The sequence below is a fragment of the Strigops habroptila genome, chromosome 1 (assembly GCF_004027225.2).
Source record: "Strigops habroptila isolate Jane chromosome 1, bStrHab1.2.pri, whole genome shotgun sequence".
Classification (NCBI taxonomy): domain Eukaryota; kingdom Metazoa; phylum Chordata; class Aves; order Psittaciformes; family Psittacidae; genus Strigops; species Strigops habroptila.
This window is the reverse complement of record NC_044277.2, coordinates 57,601,051-57,620,444: the sequence shown is the minus strand read 5'-3', so window position 1 is coordinate 57,620,444 and position 19,394 is coordinate 57,601,051. Positions and strand designations below refer to the sequence as shown.

The following is a 19,394-nucleotide window of genomic DNA, read 5'->3' as shown; positions in this document are numbered from 1 at the left end:
ACGTAAAATTTTAGAAAACCAAACCTCTACAAACTAAGCATCAATTTCCCAACTCAGCCTCTGCAAAATGTAACTTTCACATTTCTGGAGCAGCAGAGCTGACAATACTGGAAAAAAAAAAAAAAAATCAACCCCACCTCCACAAAATAAACCTCTTAGACCTCACCACAAGTTTAATTCTGATATATTATAATTAAATTTATGTAAAGTAACCAAATAATTTGGGTATTAAGTAGGAGCCAGAACTTATCTAAAAATCAGTATTGTTGAATAAAATTGTAACTGGTTCTTGGAAAGGTAACTAATTCACTGATGTTACTTGAAACAAATTTTTATGTGTGTTGCATGCCTTTCTCAAATTCCTTAATAATTATTTTTATATGTTTATAATCTATCACTTTTATGACAGCATCATTTGTGTATTAAACAACTACACCCTAGAACAATCTTTCATCTTGAGCACAGATTTATCCGTACTTAATATATGCCACTGAATTACATTAGCTGTATTTGAATGATTTAGTGCTGATTATATTGTTGCAGTTCTTTCACAAAGCTTTTACATTCACAGTTGTGCATGGCAATCACATAAAAGGAAGGATTTGGGGTTCTGGGATGGCTAGAGACAGGAATTACTTCATTTTCTTAAGACAGATATTTTTTGTCACTGAACAATGATGTTAGCCATGATATTAAGAAGTTTCTACCTCATGTGTCAGCAGCACAGTAGGACAATGTACTAAATTAATATATTATTAGCTTTTTAGAGACAGAAATTGGTCTTTAATGATTATGACAGTGATTACTTTTTCTGAAACAAAAATCTTAGTCTAACATGGTTTCTTTGCTAGCCATAGGAAACTGTCTGTTCTATAATTTCCTTTAAAATTAATTACACTTGAAAATCTATTGAGGTCAATGTTTGAGGATTTGACAGTGCCAAAAAAATATTCTTTTTTCTTACATGTAAGGAAATGCTTTCCAAAATTAACCGGTTGAAGTAAAATAGAATTTAAATAATTTTTTCTCAAATACCACTATTATTTGTAGAAAAGGTAACAATCTAATTATGAGAGGCTATGACTTTGATTCTAAGTATTAAATTATCCCTGTAAGAATCTTGGATATATAGGAAACTAAGTACCAAAAGATGATGGTGAAGTTGTCTTCACTTTCAGCATTATATTAACCCACACAAGTAATGATTCTTCGATTAACACATCCTAATGTCTAACTAGTGTGAAGATGTTAACAATGTCAATATTAAATTTCATGTAATCAGACCAAAAACCGTCCCACAGAAAATACAGTGATAGTAACAATTTCCATCCTTCTATCATTTAGATTTAGCCACTGAAACTTAAAAGATAAGTGAAGAGAAAAAAACATAAGGGGAAGTTAGGAAACTTGAAATTGCTTATTGATTGTCTCAGATGAGTGACAAAACGGAGCAAGTCTGCCATGGACCTGCACTTTTGTACATTTTACCTTCAATAGAACCTGGAAAGACAGGAGTTTCTTAGAATGTTGCCAACCAGCAGCATACTATCATTAGGGACAAGGTCTGAAAAAGATGTCAGAAGAGAAAAAGGAACTCACATATGAGAGGTCTTATCTTCCATGGACTCTCTCAATGCAGGCAGAAGACACACTAGGAGCGGCACCCACCCGGCACACCAACCCTCTTTTGTTTTCAGGAATGACAGGAATTACATCCTTCTGACTGGGATTTGGGAATTTCCCTAACACCTCCATTCAGCAGAGCTAAGCAGAAGTTTTCACTGTGACAAGGTTTCACACCCCAACAGCAATGGTTTTCATTTTGCTGGTGTTCCCACCCTTTGCTGCTCCTATCCAGAAGTTAAAAAAATGGAAAAAGATAATCGGATGAATTTCACAGACTTCTGATTTTCCAATCTAAACATTTTCCAAACTCCACACCCATAAGAGCTATAGAGTATCTTAGAAGTCATTGCACAACAAAGTCTTGAAGCTGAGATATTTAGAGGTTTTAGCATCATAAGACTGACTGAAAACACTACTCACACAGAACAAACAGTTCAGGTAACTTTTCCATTACTTGAAACAGGACTGTTTAAACCAGAAACAATTTTGCTTCAGACAAGATCAGGTTTGAGGAAGGTTAGAACATTCACAAGTTTATTTTCCTCTTGGAGTGATACAAGGCAGATTAACCAGGGAAGAAAAGTGTTCTTAAAGAAAACATAAACTATGCTTTTCACTGGAAATCCGAGTTTGTAGCAGTGGACACAGAAAACCTTTTGGCAATCCAAATAAACTCCAACCAGAAACTGAACAAGACAATTGCTGTCTACTGATGGAAGCAGATGGCTGAGGCAGAGAAAAAGGGGGGGGGGTGTTGTGGGAAAGCAACACTGCCAAAAATCTCTTCAGCCCAGACACCCCCTTGGTTGACACGATGTGGTCAAGCCAGTTTTCTGGTGACAATCTGAGAAATTCAAGTGGTGTTTTTCTTCTTTTCTTAGTTTAAAGGTGTGTGAAAAGACAACATGTCATGAAGAAATAGATCTGATGTTGATCACATAATAGATGCCCTCACTACTTCATTAAGAACTCTGGAAAATACATTTGAATTACTTCCTTTATCTATTTAAGCAATATTTTCTATTTAAATAACTGGAACCACCAGGGGTTGCTTTTAAAAAACTGCCCTTCTTACTGCAGCAGGCTGACGAGAAGAATGTGACGCTTCATGACAGAGCCATGAAAACTGGAACTGCAGCCAAAGTTTTGTGAATTAAAGAAAATAACAGCAATTTTGAAGAACAGATAAAAACACAATACACGTTTAACATCAGACATGCTTACTCCTAAGTTTTACAAAACTTGCAGTACCTTTGCTACAGCTCCTCTTCCTTTCACTGTATGTTGACTCTTCTTTCAACACACAACTGCCCAAGTGGCACTTGAGCTTGTCCATGTCAGGGGCGGTCCAGACTCCACCACGCATCCTTCCTCTGTGTGCATCCAAGCTTACTCATTCTCACCCACCGAAAATGAAACATGTCTTGTTTATCTTTCCTTCCTCATTCTATGAAAGGGAATATTCTTTTCTCCTTTCAAGCTTGTTTCATGAGGGCTGGTGCCCTGCCTACCCCAACCCTCTTCAATACCACCTTCAAAGTTCACACTTAATCAGACTCAGTAATTTACTGACAGCATGCAGCAAGCTGGCCTGAGAGAATCACAGGCTCCTGTCTCAGGAGGCAGAACTACTGCTATCTCTGAGTCATTCCTCAAAAAACAAACAAATAACTATTGTCTCCACTCCCTACAATATCCTATTCCTACTTCACATGGCTTTGACATGAAAAAATAGGTATTACCTTACCAGAAATGTCAAAGATGTGCATACTAACATTGCAAAGGATACCCAAATGCTTAGCTGAACCTTAGCCTTTGAAAGAGAGAAAGCAGATTGCAAGCAATTTCTATATAAATAGCAAAGTGATCGAACATTGTTTCCTGAATATTAAGGATTTCTACTATAACTTACAGCTTTGTAATCTTTGAGGTCTTGTCTTAATTGCAGAGGATGACTTAATTCAATGCCCCCAGCACCAAGCCCTGACTTGTTACAAGGGTTACATTAGCAGACCTACAGCAAGCTTTATGCATCTGGCAGTGTCTTCGTGTTCCTCTTCTACTCTCACAGCTATGAAGCTGATTGGATGTGAGGGAGAAATAATTAGGATTACAGGCATCTTGATTATAAACATTTCAGCCCTGCCTGGATCATGCTAATTTTTTACATGCAGCTGTAAAATTAACTCTTACCTTTTTCCACTTGCCAAGGAAACATTTGAGGGCAAGTTTATTTTTTGCCATATTTTCTGGAGTAAACAGAACAAATGTAGAGAAGAGCATCATCCAGACTTAGTAACAAAACCCCAGCAAGATCCCCCACGTACTGGGGGAAAAACTTCACACCATACTGAGCGTGAAATGCTAGGCCCAGCAGTAGGAAATAGGAGAAAGCGGTTTTCTCTTGAATGGCAAATGCTGTGAATTATTTCTGGTTACTGGTTTAGGACTAAAGTTAGAAAATACAGTACAAAAGTACTTATCAACTGTGGACAATTTGAATAACGATTACTTGCTACCAAGGCTGGTGGTTTTGTTCGTTTGTTAAAAACAAACAAACCAACCCAGTTAATTATATTAAGACCTAAGGAGCCGCTGGTATTTTCTTGAATTTGAGTAATCAATCTCTAAGTCCCAACTAGATGAAAATGTGAACAGTTGAAGGTATCTTCTGTAACACAGAAATTGTTTATCCTTGATCTTCTGGTTTATTTGTGTTATCTCCCAGGGTTTAAAATAACCCTGTCTTTTTAAAATGAATCTAGGACAGCATCATATGAATACATGAAGAACACCACCATATATATATATTTTATTAATACTTTGCAACTAAATAAGAGCTATTTGCTTGCTTGGAAGCCAATAGATGGTATATTACCTTTAACATACATCTGGATGAAATGGAGACTTTCGTTCCAAATTCCTGTAATTTAAGGGAAAAAAAGAAAAAATAACCCAACAAAAATTATCAAAAAAAGATAGTTTTTGGTATGTATGCAGACCTTTTAACAATCATATTCTAGTTATTTTCTGGTCTTTTTTTTTTTCTTGCTTTGAAAAGTAGAAATTAATATAATCGGTATAGAGAAATACCGAAGTCGGCTAGCAAGGGCTAAAAAATATGTAACAATTTAAACTGTAACCGTTAAAATGTAAATGTTTGTCAGATGCCCAGATTTTACAGTGTCACTTTATTCTTTTTGGTTTAGAATGTCATTAAGGTATATAACACTCCACATATGTTTTTGTGAATGAAATTTTTATTTACACACTGTATCCAGAAGCAGATACATAAATCCTTATACAATTATTTTTCAAAAATGTGCAAGAAATTACTATAATTTTGTTTACAAACCAAAACACATTAAAATCAATGGACTTTGGATAATTCACTCTGTGGTGTGCTTGGTACAAGTAGTGCACACCAGGTCTAAAACAGAGAAAAGTGTAAACTACAGCAATCTGGATTGCAAGTATTCACTTCATGGCATTCCATCATCACTATAAAAATTCTTTAACCCAACAGGTATTCATACAAAATTCTTTAAGAATTTTTCATTATCTGTGTGGAATTTAGAACACTTTCCAGATACGCCATATTTCCCATATTACGAACTACCATCTAGCCCATTTTTTGTTTATAAAGAATGCTTGTAAATTTTGTTCTCTGCAGTCATAAAAAGATTTTAAGAAATTGAATTGGCAATCATTAATTTAGCCATAGCTTAGCTCACAATTTCAAAGTTCAGTAACAGAAAAATACTTCTCATCAGAATAATAGCCCATATATTGCTGGTATGCTGTTTTAAATTTATAATTGCAGTATTCACATAGATGAAATGCATCAAAACAAAACCTGCACAGCTTTCACTCAGCCCAGCAGTCAATATTCACAGAAAGAATTTGGCTTTAACAAAATGCAAAGTCAGCTCATCTGAGAACAAAGAGTTTAATTAATAATTGCATTTCTGATCCTTTTGACAGAAAAACATTTTGATAAAAAGACGGCATTCACTATGTCAACAGCAGGATAAGTGCTATATCCTTCAAATAGATCAAAGAATACCAATCACTTTCAGTTGTCTGTAACACTGGACTAGAAAAGAAAAAAAAAAAAAACACAAAACCCCACATGAAATTGTGCAAATTTATTTTTCTATTTATTTGCAAATATAAGGTGTTGTTTTACTCTTCTAATCGGTAAAACAATGTTATTAATAACATCAATCATTTGAGATACTCAAAAGAAGGAGTTTCATTTCCAAAGTTTCATTTTCAAAACATTTTTCTACAATTCAATTGCATAAAAAGCATACCTTTTGAACCATTAAACTGTTGTGCTGAATAAATAGCCATTTTTCTCCTCTGTAAGGATCATAGTCAGTTAGCTTTTATTCCTAGTGAATCTACTTCCAAAGGTCCCCAAAATATCCTCAATCACTTTCCTTTTATTTATCAAGGACACTTTGTTTCCCTAATTTTCATGAAGGAGAAGTCAATGCAATTTTTATGGTTACTCTGAGAACTTCTAAATTGTCTCATAACTAAATGTTACTGAGTTTCTTCTATATTAATGTTTATTATAAGAAATTGTAAGTATCTTTAATGTTTTCAAAGTAATTTTTCTGGGTTCTTTCTCCTGGCTGGCCAGTTACCTCAGTATGAAAAAAAAAAAAACCTGCAAGGTCCTGATTAAAGAAACCTGTAAAAATAAGTATTTGTGCCTACTTGCTACTGATTTAAAGTAGTTTGAGCTTAGTAGAAATATCACCACCATTTTTTATTTAGAAGAAATGTGCTACATGGTTCTCACATTCTAGGTACAAACCACTTTACACTGTTCCTTTTGTGGAAGCTTATAGTGGTGGGGAATGACAAAGTTAACTTGACCTGATGAAGTTCAAGATGAAGAACACAGCAAGGAAGGCAATTAAAAAACTGAACCAAAGTGTGTTGGTTTTGTTTTCCGTTTTGTTTGTCTTTTAAAAAAAGGCATCAACATGTATGAGTGAAAAAAAAAAAAAAGAAATTTATGAAGGCATGGGCAAGAAATTTAGCATGTGTGTTTTTGCACGTTTTTCAATTCAGCAATAAGACAAGGGTATTACAGCTTCAAATATTTAAGTTTCAATGCAATGACTGCTAAATTAATGTATGTGGCATAGTATAAACTGGTTTAATGCATTCAGTAGTGGTATTAAATGGCAAAGGAAATATTTAATATACTATAATCTTTCGAAGATTCTGTAGAATGCATAGGCCCTCTAGCTTGTGTGGGGAAAGAATTTTTAAAGTGAAGAAAATGCCAGAGGTTTTCTTCCAGAAGTATGTGTCTGAAATCCATAAAAATTATTTTGTTTTTCCTCCTCACAGACAGAATCAGAACACTGTACCATACAATAGGTTATTGTGCCTTTTTGAATAACGTTAGTGATCCTGATTCAGGGACAGGGAGAAGGGCAAATCAGCAGAGGAAAAAAAAGAAAACAGAATTCACACTTTCATACATATATCTCAATGTCAGAGTCAACAAATCACACGTATAGACTGCTCTAGATTTTTTCTTTTTAAGTTTAAAACTTTATCAGACTAAAGAAGAAATCCTTATTCTCCCTCCCTTAAAAGCAAAGGCATCCTTTCTCTACCTCTGATTTTCTTTTTTTTTTTTTTTAGCTTTTAGTTAAACATTATGGTCAAAAAATAAATTAAAAAAATATAAATTTCGTCTATCAATTCAGGCAACCCAAGATGTAGTGCTACTGCACCACCTTGCAGCAATACTGTATTCATTACTAAAGACTCATTTCAGGGGACAATAGGCTAGGTGAAACAACGAGAAGAAAATTACCTAAACAAGAAAGCTCTATAAAAGATGAACAGCCTCTTCTAAACTGATGTTTAGTGACTAGACACTCCTACCAGGGATACAGAAGATGACATTCTAAAATAAAAAATGGGGCAGGTGCAGGCAAAGCAAGCCTCCCTCCCAAGCTATGAGCCCTTTAACAAATAACAAATAAAAGTGATAGAATCATGGGGGGGAGGGGATGAGGGAGAAACCTGAAGCAAAACAGAAAAATGCCATGGATTAACCTTGCATGACACAAAATATTACAGTGTAGAACCTGTAATCCCCACTGAAAGTCTTTTTTTCCCCTACAGAAGGTCAGAATAACTGTAAGCTTTTCAATGCCAGAATCTTTGACAAATATCATAAACATTTACTTAATTGATTCAATATTTCATATGTCAAAACATATTTTATGATAATAGACCTTGACATTTTCTGTGGTCAGGGTATATCCAAACCTCTCTTCCCCATAATCTGAAAGGCTATGAGAATAGAGATTTAGAGATGCATTTTAAGCATCTTTCATCTGAAATGTTACGTCCTGTTCCTTTCTCCCCAAAGGATATTAAAAAAAAAAAAAGGAAAACTATCCAAAGGATATTAGTGCATTTCTGAAAACAAAAGAAATGCAGAAAATCATAACATTTCAAGTAGTTTGAATATATATTGCAGAAATCATCCTTTAAAAGTTTCCCCCCATTCCCTAAAATGGCTTATCAATTTATACTCCCAGAATAATAATTCCTAGCATCTTTCAACAAATTGAGAAAATTTCCCCTCTGCCCCCCCCAACAAGAGGTAGGAGGGAAAAGGACAGAAAGATGGGGACCTGGTAGATGTTCATTTATTTAACTGATGGCATGATTTTAAAGGTAACATTTGACAAGACCCAAATACTGCTCTTTCCTTATAGGTACCACACATTGACTGTTTTAAAAGGCCATTTTTAGAAGGACAGAACACTGAGAAAAGAAGGTGGCTGAAGTAACCTCCTCAAACAAAAAAAGTGTACAGACAATACAAGGCTGAGGAGAAAGGTGGGCTTTTTTCCCAAAGATATGCTGCATAACTATGTTCTTATCACACAGCTCTGACTGTAAGTTCTACTAATGTAGGGCATATCTTTATAGAAATTCATAATTAGGATACTGGGAAATTGTTTTTAACATAGATGTAAATTCTGTAGTTTAGAATACCAGTACGTTTTTTATCCACGATCATTTTTTTCAAACAGGCTATTTTAAAAGAGGAGAAAAAAAAAAAAAAAAATCCATTCAACAAGTTTCATTTGACTTTTACTTATCGTTGAATACACATGAAATGTGCTTTCAATGCATAAAAATCACAGTGGATAGCAGCAAAGGACTTGGGGGAAATTAAGGAGAATCTGATCATTCACATTGTGATTAATCTGCACATTGATGAAAGATAGCTATTTCACACTTCTAAAAATAAACTTAAGATCATTCTTTCCAAAAAAAAAAAAAAAAAAAAAAACCCCCCAAAAAAAACCCACCCCAAAACAATACACTAAACCCCCCAAACAAACATAAATCCAAATGCATTACTTTTCTTTTACACACAAAAATGAAATATTTTTATGGCAGCAAAAGATTTTGATAGTAATGAAAGTCTGTAAACTGTAATTCAATCTCTTTTTGTTGTTGTCGTTCCCAAAGTGCAAGATGCAAGATTCCCGTAAGCTTTCAGTAGTGCTTTTCCTGTAAATAATCCTTCATTTTGTTTGGCAAAGGCAGTTTCTGAATCAGGTCTATTCTGGTGTACTGACGTATTACAAAACGACACAGGTATTGTAAAGAACGCACCTGCATAAACCGAGATACTGGATTTGTCAGTCTCACTGGGTAAGTTGCAGACCCAGGCAGCCGGGATCTCGAATAGCAGAAAGCTCCATTTTCAGAGTCCCTGATTGAATGTTCAATTAAGTCAACTATAGATGTATGTCCCTCCACATCTGGTTGTTCATAAAAGCTAAACCTACCATTTGAGTGTTCAATTCTAGTGTGAAGAGTTTTTCCATGGGAACGAAAACTCAAACTTAAAAGATAACGATCATCGGAACTATCTCGAACAAGAAACGAGCCATCAGGCACATTAGCTAATTTTCCCTCTGCCTCCCAACGTGTAATGGGGCCCCAGTACCATCCTTGTTTTGCAAGTTTTTTCAGTTCTTCTGTGAGACTTGTCACAACCATAGGACCACTGTTCTGTACAGAATCATAAACTCTTCCAACTCCCGGGGCAGTGTTAGGATCAAAATTCAAATGGCAGCGCATACTTTCAGCCACGTGGGCATCTGTGCCATTCAATCCATTGAAGTTCCTTTGGATTTGATTATTCTGCATTGGAGGTAGCAAAGGTGAGAGTGGAGGGACATCGTTGTGATTAACTCTTGGACTTTGCAACATGACTCCTGTGGTACCAATCAACAAACCATTCACCGTCTGGTCCACAAAGATATCCGGTGCAACGACTACATCCTGATCCACTTGGCTTTCTTCTTCATGGAAAGCATTTCCCCCCACTTGAGAAGAAACAGTTGAAACTTCCATGGGTGAGGAACTATCCAGACAGTAACTACGTGATCCTTCCAAAGGATACATTCCCTCATCTAAAGGCACAGTATACTGAATGTAGTCCTGAGGCATTAATCCAATAACTACAGGCACATGTTCATCAATATGAAGATGCAAGTCCCCGTTCTGAGATTCAGTATTTTTTAACACACTGTTTTGTTCCTGGAACACGTTGTCTGACTGCAAGTCATGGAAGTCCTTTCGAACACCATTCAGTGCTGGGCTTGGATTAGAGGAATGGACCAAGGCCTTGACTTTCACTTCCATTTTGATGCAAGTCTCTTCTGAATTCGTAGGTCGAAGGGGCCATGGAGTTGGACTGTAATGGTGATTACGGAGAGAAGTGGATCTCAGAGGTCTTTGAGCTCGCACATCTTTGAAAGTTATTGGAGCAGATGAGGAAGAAAAGGTGTCATCATCTGCAGAGCTTACAGATGGTGTGCTGCCTTTGCCTTTCTGTTTTTGTTTTGCTGAAAGCCTCCTTTTTAACGTACCCATTAAACTTTCACTTTTTGATCTATTTTTGCCTCCTTTTTCATCTTCACTATTGACTTCACAGCCAGCCAAATCTTTACCATAGCAGCTGCCAAACAAGGAGTCATCTTTTCCAAATTCACTTAATGATGGCTGCTGAACCACTACGAAATCGCTTTCATCTTTACTTTTATTTAAGTTAAAGGACTTGCGAATTGTTTTGAGACTAATTTTCTTCATTATGACAAGTTACCAAGTCTGGCTGATCAGCAGTGCTTGTGGTGATATAGCCCTAACACATGCAGAGCAGCTTCTGCTTCATTTATGTGTTTTATCCAGCCTCATTTAACTTCAAGAGCCATTTCCTGAAAACAAATAAAAAACAATTAACTTCACATAAGAAATATTTTTTAAATTATCCGTAAGGATTTCCCCCCTCCAAACAAAACAAAAATTGCTGTACTTGCAATGGGCATCAAATAGAAGTAAATATAGAGAGCTGACTTGGAAACCAATCAGACTCAAAAAATTAATCTGTTACATCTGCCTTGGAGATTTCCACAACTTTTTAACTCTTTTAGCATGCTATTTTTCAAATATACACAGAATGATTGAGGCTGGAATGGACCATCAGGGTTCGTCTAGTTCAACCTTCTTGCTCAAGCAGGGTTACCTACATCATTGCTCAGAAATGTGTCCAGACGGCTCTTGCTATCTCCAGGGCAGGAGGCTCCCCAAGCTCTCTGGGCAATCTATTCTGATGCACAGTCACCCTCACAGTAAAGAAGTTCTTCCTCATGTTCAGCTGGAACTCCCTGTGTTTTTATTTCTGCCCACTGCCTCTCGTTCTATCACCTAGTAGCACCAAGAAGAGTCTGGCCCCATCCTCTTGACATACTCCCTTCAGATACACATTTATCAGATCCCCCCTGAGCCTTCTCTTCCCTAGGCTGAACAGGCCCAACTCCCTCAGCCTTTCCTCCTGTGAGAGATGCTCCAGAACCTTAATCATTCTAGAAGCCCTTCACTGGACTTGCTCTCTTGTAGTGCAGAGCCCAGAACTAGACACCCTATCCAGGTGAGGCCTCACCAGGGCTGAGAGGGAGGATTACCTGCCTCACACATTACATCACACTCATAGGCACATATATTTAACGCATGCATATAGAATTTTGCATATGTATATATGTGCTTGTATATAAAATTTTCAAGCACAGAAACACTCCTCTCAGAAGGCTCCTAAAAAATCCCCACTATAGAAGATAAAACTAGAAGATACTCTATATACTCTATCCAAGAGGATTAAATTCTAATTATTCCTAAAACAAGGTCATACTTTCTTTACACAGGAAAATTGAGCAATATTCAAATAGTTACATTAATTATAGGAAAACTAACTCTAGTGAAAAAGGAGAGACACATTAACAGCAAAGTAACATCTGTTTAGAGCAAGTCACAGAAGTCTCCTCCCGAACTTCTTTAAAAGAAAAGTTAATTTCCAAACACTGTTTTAGGTACAGAGGAGTTCAAATCACAGGCTCTCCTTGCCTAGAACTAACAGAGCTTTCCTTCCTCCAGTACTTCTGCCAAGAGTAAGTGGACAGATCGGCTCAAACTCCAGCCAACTGCTCCTACTTGGCTTCTTCCAGAGTCATCTACCCACCTCCTCCACAAATTTGACTTTTCAGCTTGGGTTTGGTTTTTTTTGTCTTGGGGTTTGGTTTTTTTTTTTATTATTATTTTTGAGGTTTGGCTGCAGTGGTTTTGGGGGTGGGGCGGTGGTTTTATTGTTTGGGGGGGGGGCTTGTGTTTTATTTTTAATATTAGTTAGACCTTCCAAAGCAAGTAGCTCTGTAGAGAGGAGAAGAACAACAAGGGGAAGAGAAGTTGCTGCTGCCACAGAAGTAGGTACTACCGTTAGTAATAGCCATTATTCCACATACCTCCAAATACGTGTGATATGAGCAGCACAAACTGCAGCAGCAAGCCTGGCTCCAGGCTAAACATGGCAAGCTGGAGGAGTCTAATCTTTCAAAAAAACCTTCCAGACTTTGAAGGACTTAAGGGAAAGCAAAACTGCCCTTTTTCATATTTTTCTCCCATGGTATCACAGTACAAGCAACTGATAAAAATAACGCCATGAACAGAAATAAGTTTTATCAAGTAAACAATATGATTTTCTTAAATAACTCTTCAAAAATTGTATAAAATCACGTAAGGAGAACAATTACTATAATCAAACAGCAGTCCATTGACCATTACTCTTATCCAGCCCAACTTTTTCGGTCCTCAAGTACACAAAGGCTAAAGGATCATATTCAAAGCAAACTAAAAGACACCTAAGGATTTTGACCTTCAAAATACCTTGAAAAAAATTAAGTAAAGCCCTGCTGCTGGACGGCGGAACACTGTTCTCAAACAGCAAAAGCACTAAAGCTTGATTTACTTGGATATGTACCTTAGTCCTACCTTCAAATTCCCTATACTATCTGCATCACCCTACCACAAAGACCTGTTCTGTCTGCCATAACCTCTGACATTTTCCAGGTCCATCTTTAGAGTATCTTAGGCGATTTCCATTTCCTTTTCCTAATTACCAAACTAAACAGCACCTTCCTTTCTCTCAATGGGGAGAAACTAAAAGGTTTCTCTTCTGCCCATAAACTGACTAACTTGCCATCAGCAAAGAAAACATGCCTTTAGGAAACAACCTGTTTCCTAAACAAAAGACTAAAAACCAATTCTTGTTATAAATGAATATCAAAATGTTAAAACCCAGGACCAGTATTGTATTAGAAGTTCACTGCTTATTTCCCATTTTTAAGATGATTCCTGTGGTACCAGAAGTCCTGACACCTGAAAAAACATGAAGATGATATTGAGATATGTGTAAATATTTTCAAAAGTTAAGACACTACTTTTATTTTCCTTTTCTTATGACAGATACATGCAGAACCATAAAATTTCATGGTTTAAATTACTGGTGTTTAATATGAGCTCCATATATTTGGAATAAGTATTGAAAATACTTCCAACGGAAGTATTTAAAGTCAACCATGACTTGGAAGTATTGAAAATCAAACATGACTAGAACACATTTAGTGAGTTTTATATGCCTGAAATTTGGCGTACTGGAATAATTGACAAAGTACAGTAATTAAGAAAAAGCTACAGATACAGATAAAGAGAGATCTACATGTCAATTAAGAGTAGACTTGAAATGCCTTGTTGACCTTTTATTCCTAAACCATTTGGATTTTGCCATCTTACCAATCTGCAGTTCTCTTTTCATCATATATAACTGAATGAACCTAACAAAATGAGTGAAAAATTTAACTTCAGGATTCTATGCTGCTCCTAAACTGACAAAGTCAGAGTGCTTGTCAATTTGATAAATTTAACTGTGCCTTTATGTATGTACTACCAGAAGCCTGGGAACCCTCACATTAGCTCCACTTGTGAAATCCATGATGTTCTCCAACTGTTTCTGACATCCACAAGCTGATACTATTTCCACTTCACCAGGTAAATACCCCCATCCTTGTGGTAAGTACATCATAATGTTTGCAATTCCTAACCCTGAAAAAGCAAGCATGAAACAAAGTAAAATCTGCCTTCTAACCTAGGGAGAAAATAAAAGAACATTATCAGGCTGTGACTGGGGAGAAATGTAAGAGACCCAAACTGTCTGATTCACAAAATATTTTATTAGTGTGTTTCAAAAGAATTAGTTCCCTAGGATTTGGCTGAAGGAACAACATTTCTTAAGTTTCTCCATAACTAAAAGACTGAAAAGTCACTTGAAAGAATAGGGTTTTTATCGCATACCAGTCTTCCGGTATCAAAATGTATTGCTTTACAAATGAAAATACAATATCTAAAAATAATCTCAACAGATAAATCTCTATGGCAGCATAGAGAAGTAAAAATTTTCTACTTTGAAAGTGACTGAGCCTGCTTGAGCAAAAGTGTTCTACATCTGTCAACCTTCCTTAGTAGCCAATATCTTTATCAAGTAAAATACATGATTTTCCAAATGCACAACTCGTTACTTATATCATTGCAACATTTCATATAAAGAAATAATAAAGGTTTGAAGTTCAAACATAAACTATATGAACAACATGCATATATCTAGAAGTCCAGCTCATTCATCCAGGAAAAGATGATAAAAATCTAGTCAATGACAGGCCAAATGGTCAAAGCTCTCCAAAGTAAACCGAACACACCTACAGATGAGAGCAAGCCTCTAAGGAAGTTTTCCACATGAGAACCACTCTACTTTATGACATCTCATACACATATTTATCCAAGACAGCAGAAAGCAAATATACCCTGAAATCAAATACTAGTTGATCCAGATAGTCTTCTTTATTTGCACATACTTAAAAACATAACAGTAATTCTGCATTGTGGATTAATGTGTTTAAAAGCACTGTATGAGCAGTCCTCAACATGATACGCTCACACACTTGCAAGGGTAGAATTTTCCACTGTCTACATCTAGAAGAACTGAAGCAGAAGAGCCCAGCATGCACCCCTTCCAGGAGTACATTAAAACAAGCTATGCAACTTCTTCACAACCCTCAGCACTGCAACAGCTTTGCTAGTATTCTGTATGAATTACAGCATCACTGAAGTCTCCCACTGATGTGCTCTTCCAGTGCCATCTGCTGTACAGCGAATTTAGACAGCCTAACTAGAGACACCTCCAGAAATTCTCCTGGCAGGTATTTGTGGCTATAAACAGTCTGAACTATGCCAGTGTACTGCCAAAGCCTAGTGGCTACGTACACAGTAATACCTGGAACACGCAGATTGAAAATGGGAGATTAATCAGACCCAAAAAGAGAATGTGATGTTAACACACAGATTAACCAGGCAAAATGAAATTCTGCCTTATGAACTTTCATCACAAATTCTGCATCTTGGAATTTTAAAATTATGCAGGTTGACAAAACGTAGGCCTCTAGACAAAAACTACCATATTGCCAGACTGCCAGATTACTACCTACTGAACAACACAGGCTCCTCTGTGCTTATAAAAATAATCCTAACTAAATTTTGAAGTTGCCTTATTTTGAAGAATAACAACATACATTAATTACATATAAATGTGAAATTATTAGTGAAGAGAATTAAAGCAAAAAATTTATAGGCTGCTTCTCTGAAATCCAAACAGCAGCAGATTTATGAAAAAATGCAGAAGTTTAAAACAATATAAATCCATTTGTGCAATCCAGTTTGAATATTCAACACTTTAGTCAGTTTGATGCTACAAAATGTTTTCAGTACATAGCTATCTCAATGCAGTATTCACAAAAGTACACCAACAAAAAGTTTGATTATTTATATGACCTTTATTAATTTCTTATCTTTTTTACACTTCCAGGTTAGGTGCACTCCTTTCCTGAGAAAAATACTATAAACAATACTGCCAGAATATGCTACTATAGGAATAAAACAACATTAACTTTTAAGAGTCAGGACAGAAAACATGATACTGGAAACATACAGCAAAATACAACTCATGACTGAACAAAGAATCATCTTTTAGAAGTTTAATAAAAATACCATCATAAAATGGCTTGGAACTACTAATCAATGTTGTTTCAAATAACTTGAAGACTTTCTTAAATAAATGACTTTCCTAAATAAATGTTAATCTGCTCATTTCCATAAAGTGATACAGTGGAGCACTGAACTTGATTTTATTCCTGAAGAGTCTGGCTATATATTTAGAAATATATAATCTTTATTCTGATACTGAATCATAGTAAGACCTACATAATTTACAACTTCAACTTACTGCATTTTTAACATAATTATTTATATTAAAGAAAATAACTAAAGATAGATACCTCGAAAGATAAAAAAGTTTCTGCATTCCTGGGGCATGACAAGCACCAGGTTTTCATTACAGTCAGATAATGAAGCCTAGCCTAATTATCTGCTGAAGTATGAGGTGGTGTTCCCCTGCTGCCTCCAAATTCTTGCTGAAATATATTCATGCATTACTTGGAAGGGTGTTTTAAAAACAGCATCTCAAGGTGCCCTGGGTTCAGCACACAAGGTAACACAGATTTCAAGTCCTACATTTCGGAAATTCCTAAGTGCCTAATTTTACTCCAGAATTCCTAAATCTATGTATGTAAATTTACTAAGAAATTGTTCTCCATACCTGTTCCCATTGATTTTACTTCAATAAGTAAAAAATCAAGTCTGGATCACTGGAAGTTATTTCTTCAAATCAGTAACAGAAAACACTAACCCAAGATACTTCCTGCCATGTACTTGTAGTTTCAGCCTATATGAGTACAGAAACTACATATAAAATACTCATTAAGACAGATTAAATACCTACTTCAAATACCATCAGCTTCTGATAGAACATACACTACATTCAGCTTTCTCTCTATAGATGCCATTAGCATACTGAAGATAGTGAGGTTTTTTTCCTTTCCCGGAGCTTCAAGTAAATTCCTTCATTGTATTACTCTTTAGTATGAAGAGTCTTTAAATGAAGTAATCTGAATTCCATTGCTTAATCTTATACCTTGAAAACAACAAAAAAGATGGATGGTTTAGTAGTGGCTTGCTTGATAATGGATGAACATTAACATAAGATTGCAAATTTTACAAAAACTCATCCTCTCCTGCATACCTGCTTTTCTAGTGTGGAGAAGCTCAGATGCACACCTTCACATAAAATTGAAATAAGGTAAAAGACATGAAAAGCTCATCTGACAGTACTTTATACTCATAACAATTCAAGAGTACTTAAAGACTCCTATTTTTAAGCTAACTAATCAAAGACCTGAACACTGAGTAGATGTCATTCACCACAAATTTAAACTTCCACCCTCAAAGATTTGAACAGCTGAGGAAAGTATTGTCAGCTTCTCTAGAGGCCAATACAATTTAATAGGTATTATACAGATTACAATTCAAAACAAACAAACAAACAAAACCAACAACAGTAAGTCATGTCTTTGCTTGCCTTTTTTTTTTTTTTCTTTTCTCTCCTTTTACAAAGCTTAAAGGGAAAATGGTCTACGGGCATTAATGTTCTAACAACCTACAGAGTAACCCTAATCACAATCGGCAACCTTTAGCAGAGAATAAGGAAGGTATGCCTTTGGTAGTAAGTAGAAAAGTAGGATAAAATAATAATAATAAAGGGATTTTTCTTCACCATTAGTGGAATTAACTCTATGCAAAACCAGGACCAGAACTATCAAAGAAGTCTGAACACCTTGACTACTTGCCTCTGGCCCACTGTTGAAAAAGGATTCTCCTTAACATCTGGATTTCCCTTTTTTTTTTTTTTTTTTTTTTTTTTAAAAAAAAAAAAAAACCACTACTTAATCCATGGCTGCTTGCGGTAAGTCCTGTTCTTCTTTCCCATATTTGGTTGCAGGACAGAATATTTCTATCTGATTGGTAGTTTTCCTCTGGGGAGTAAGTGAAGAGTGTTAAATGGCATCTCAGTATTACAGTTCATCTGTGTATATACAGTCTCGTAACTACAATAATCTCACCACTACAATAGCCAAACAGCAGTTACTAACACTAGCAGTCCTCTCCCAAGGCTGTACCTCCCTTACACAAGGATGGCTGATTGGGGTGCACATCTGCTCCGCAGCTACTACAAGCACCCTAACTTGGTACACTAAACTGAAATCAGCACCAGCTTCTACCAGCTGGTATCAGCTCAAGAACACAGACAGCATCACACCACCAGTGTTGCTTTTGGAGTAGGAAACTCTGGGGGAGTTGGGTGGATGACAGCCAGAACAGTAACCGCTTCAGCCACTCCCACTACGTCTCTCAACAACTGGGAATCAACAGAGAACAAAGCAGACTGTACTTTTTCATACATTTACTAAAAGACTGGCACAAGTACCACCTTTCATCACTTTCTTTTGAGCAGACATGTGATAATAAAGTACACTGCTAACGAATTTTCCAAGCATGCTGAAAAAATACAGGAAAAAGAAAGCCACAACTTGGCTCTAAAGACCCTGGTGAACAAGCAGTGAGAGGAAAAAGTAAACAAAAATAACCCAGCAGATTTATGTATGCCAAGCCACTGAAAAACAAAAAAGTGGAATATTTTTGCTGAATCAAATGAGAGAAGTCACTTAAAAAAACTGCTGTGTGTAGTCCCTATACATGTGTTTCACTGCAGGAAAGCGCACCCACTGAGTGCAAATAAACCTTGTTTTTTCTTTTTCACAGCTGTGAAGAAGCAGATGAAGAAGGAGAATAATGCTCAGTCAGACTCAGTTTTCATTTCTTGCTATTTTACCAGACTGCAGCAGGCTGTCTGTCAGCAAAAATTAAGTTTAGCTTCATAAACAAAGGTTAGATTTCCTGGGAGATGATGTATGAGAATTCCTTTCCGAGTAAGGGTCCAGCCTACTTCTCCGTCCTGACAGAAGGTGGATACACCAAAATGTTTCTCCTTCGTTGCAAGGCATAGTATTACCCTCAGCATGATAGCCAGGAGGACTTCATTCTTAGCTGTTTATGCAATCCTCATACAGTTATCAATTATTAATACAGTTAGGAGTCTGAAAACTTCTAAGACTATAATGCTCTACAAAGCAGCTTCTCATTTAGCAAGAAGGACCAACACAATGTTCTGTAAAAAGGAATAATTTTTAAAACAATTTTGTTCTAAGATTTTTGTAAACTTACCTGTAGAAACCAGTATACAATTTACACTAACGAACTGCCTTCAGCAAGGAATAGATTCTGTGCCTACTTATTTGAGAACAGAAGTTTTAAATACAGTGAAAATGAAAGGAAGAATGCGAAAGACATTCAGTAAGAACAAAAAT

At 36.2% G+C, this 19,394-nt stretch overlaps 1 protein-coding gene across 3 annotated transcripts in view; it reads right to left on the bottom strand.

Moving 5' to 3' along the window:
- Positions 1 to 5,113: 5,113 nt before the first annotated feature.
- Positions 5,114 to 19,394, bottom strand: part of SOCS6 (suppressor of cytokine signaling 6) — a 29,443-nt gene continuing 15,162 nt past the window's right edge. For all 3 annotated transcript variants that reach the window (XM_030494040.1, XM_030494049.1, XM_030494055.1), the window contains exon 2: positions 5,114 to 10,913. In XM_030494040.1, coding sequence (XP_030349900.1) covers positions 9,184 to 10,788 — 1,605 coding nt within the window. In that variant the 5' untranslated portion in view covers positions 10,789 to 10,913 and the 3' untranslated portion in view covers positions 5,114 to 9,183. The remainder of the gene's footprint in view (positions 10,914 to 19,394) is intronic.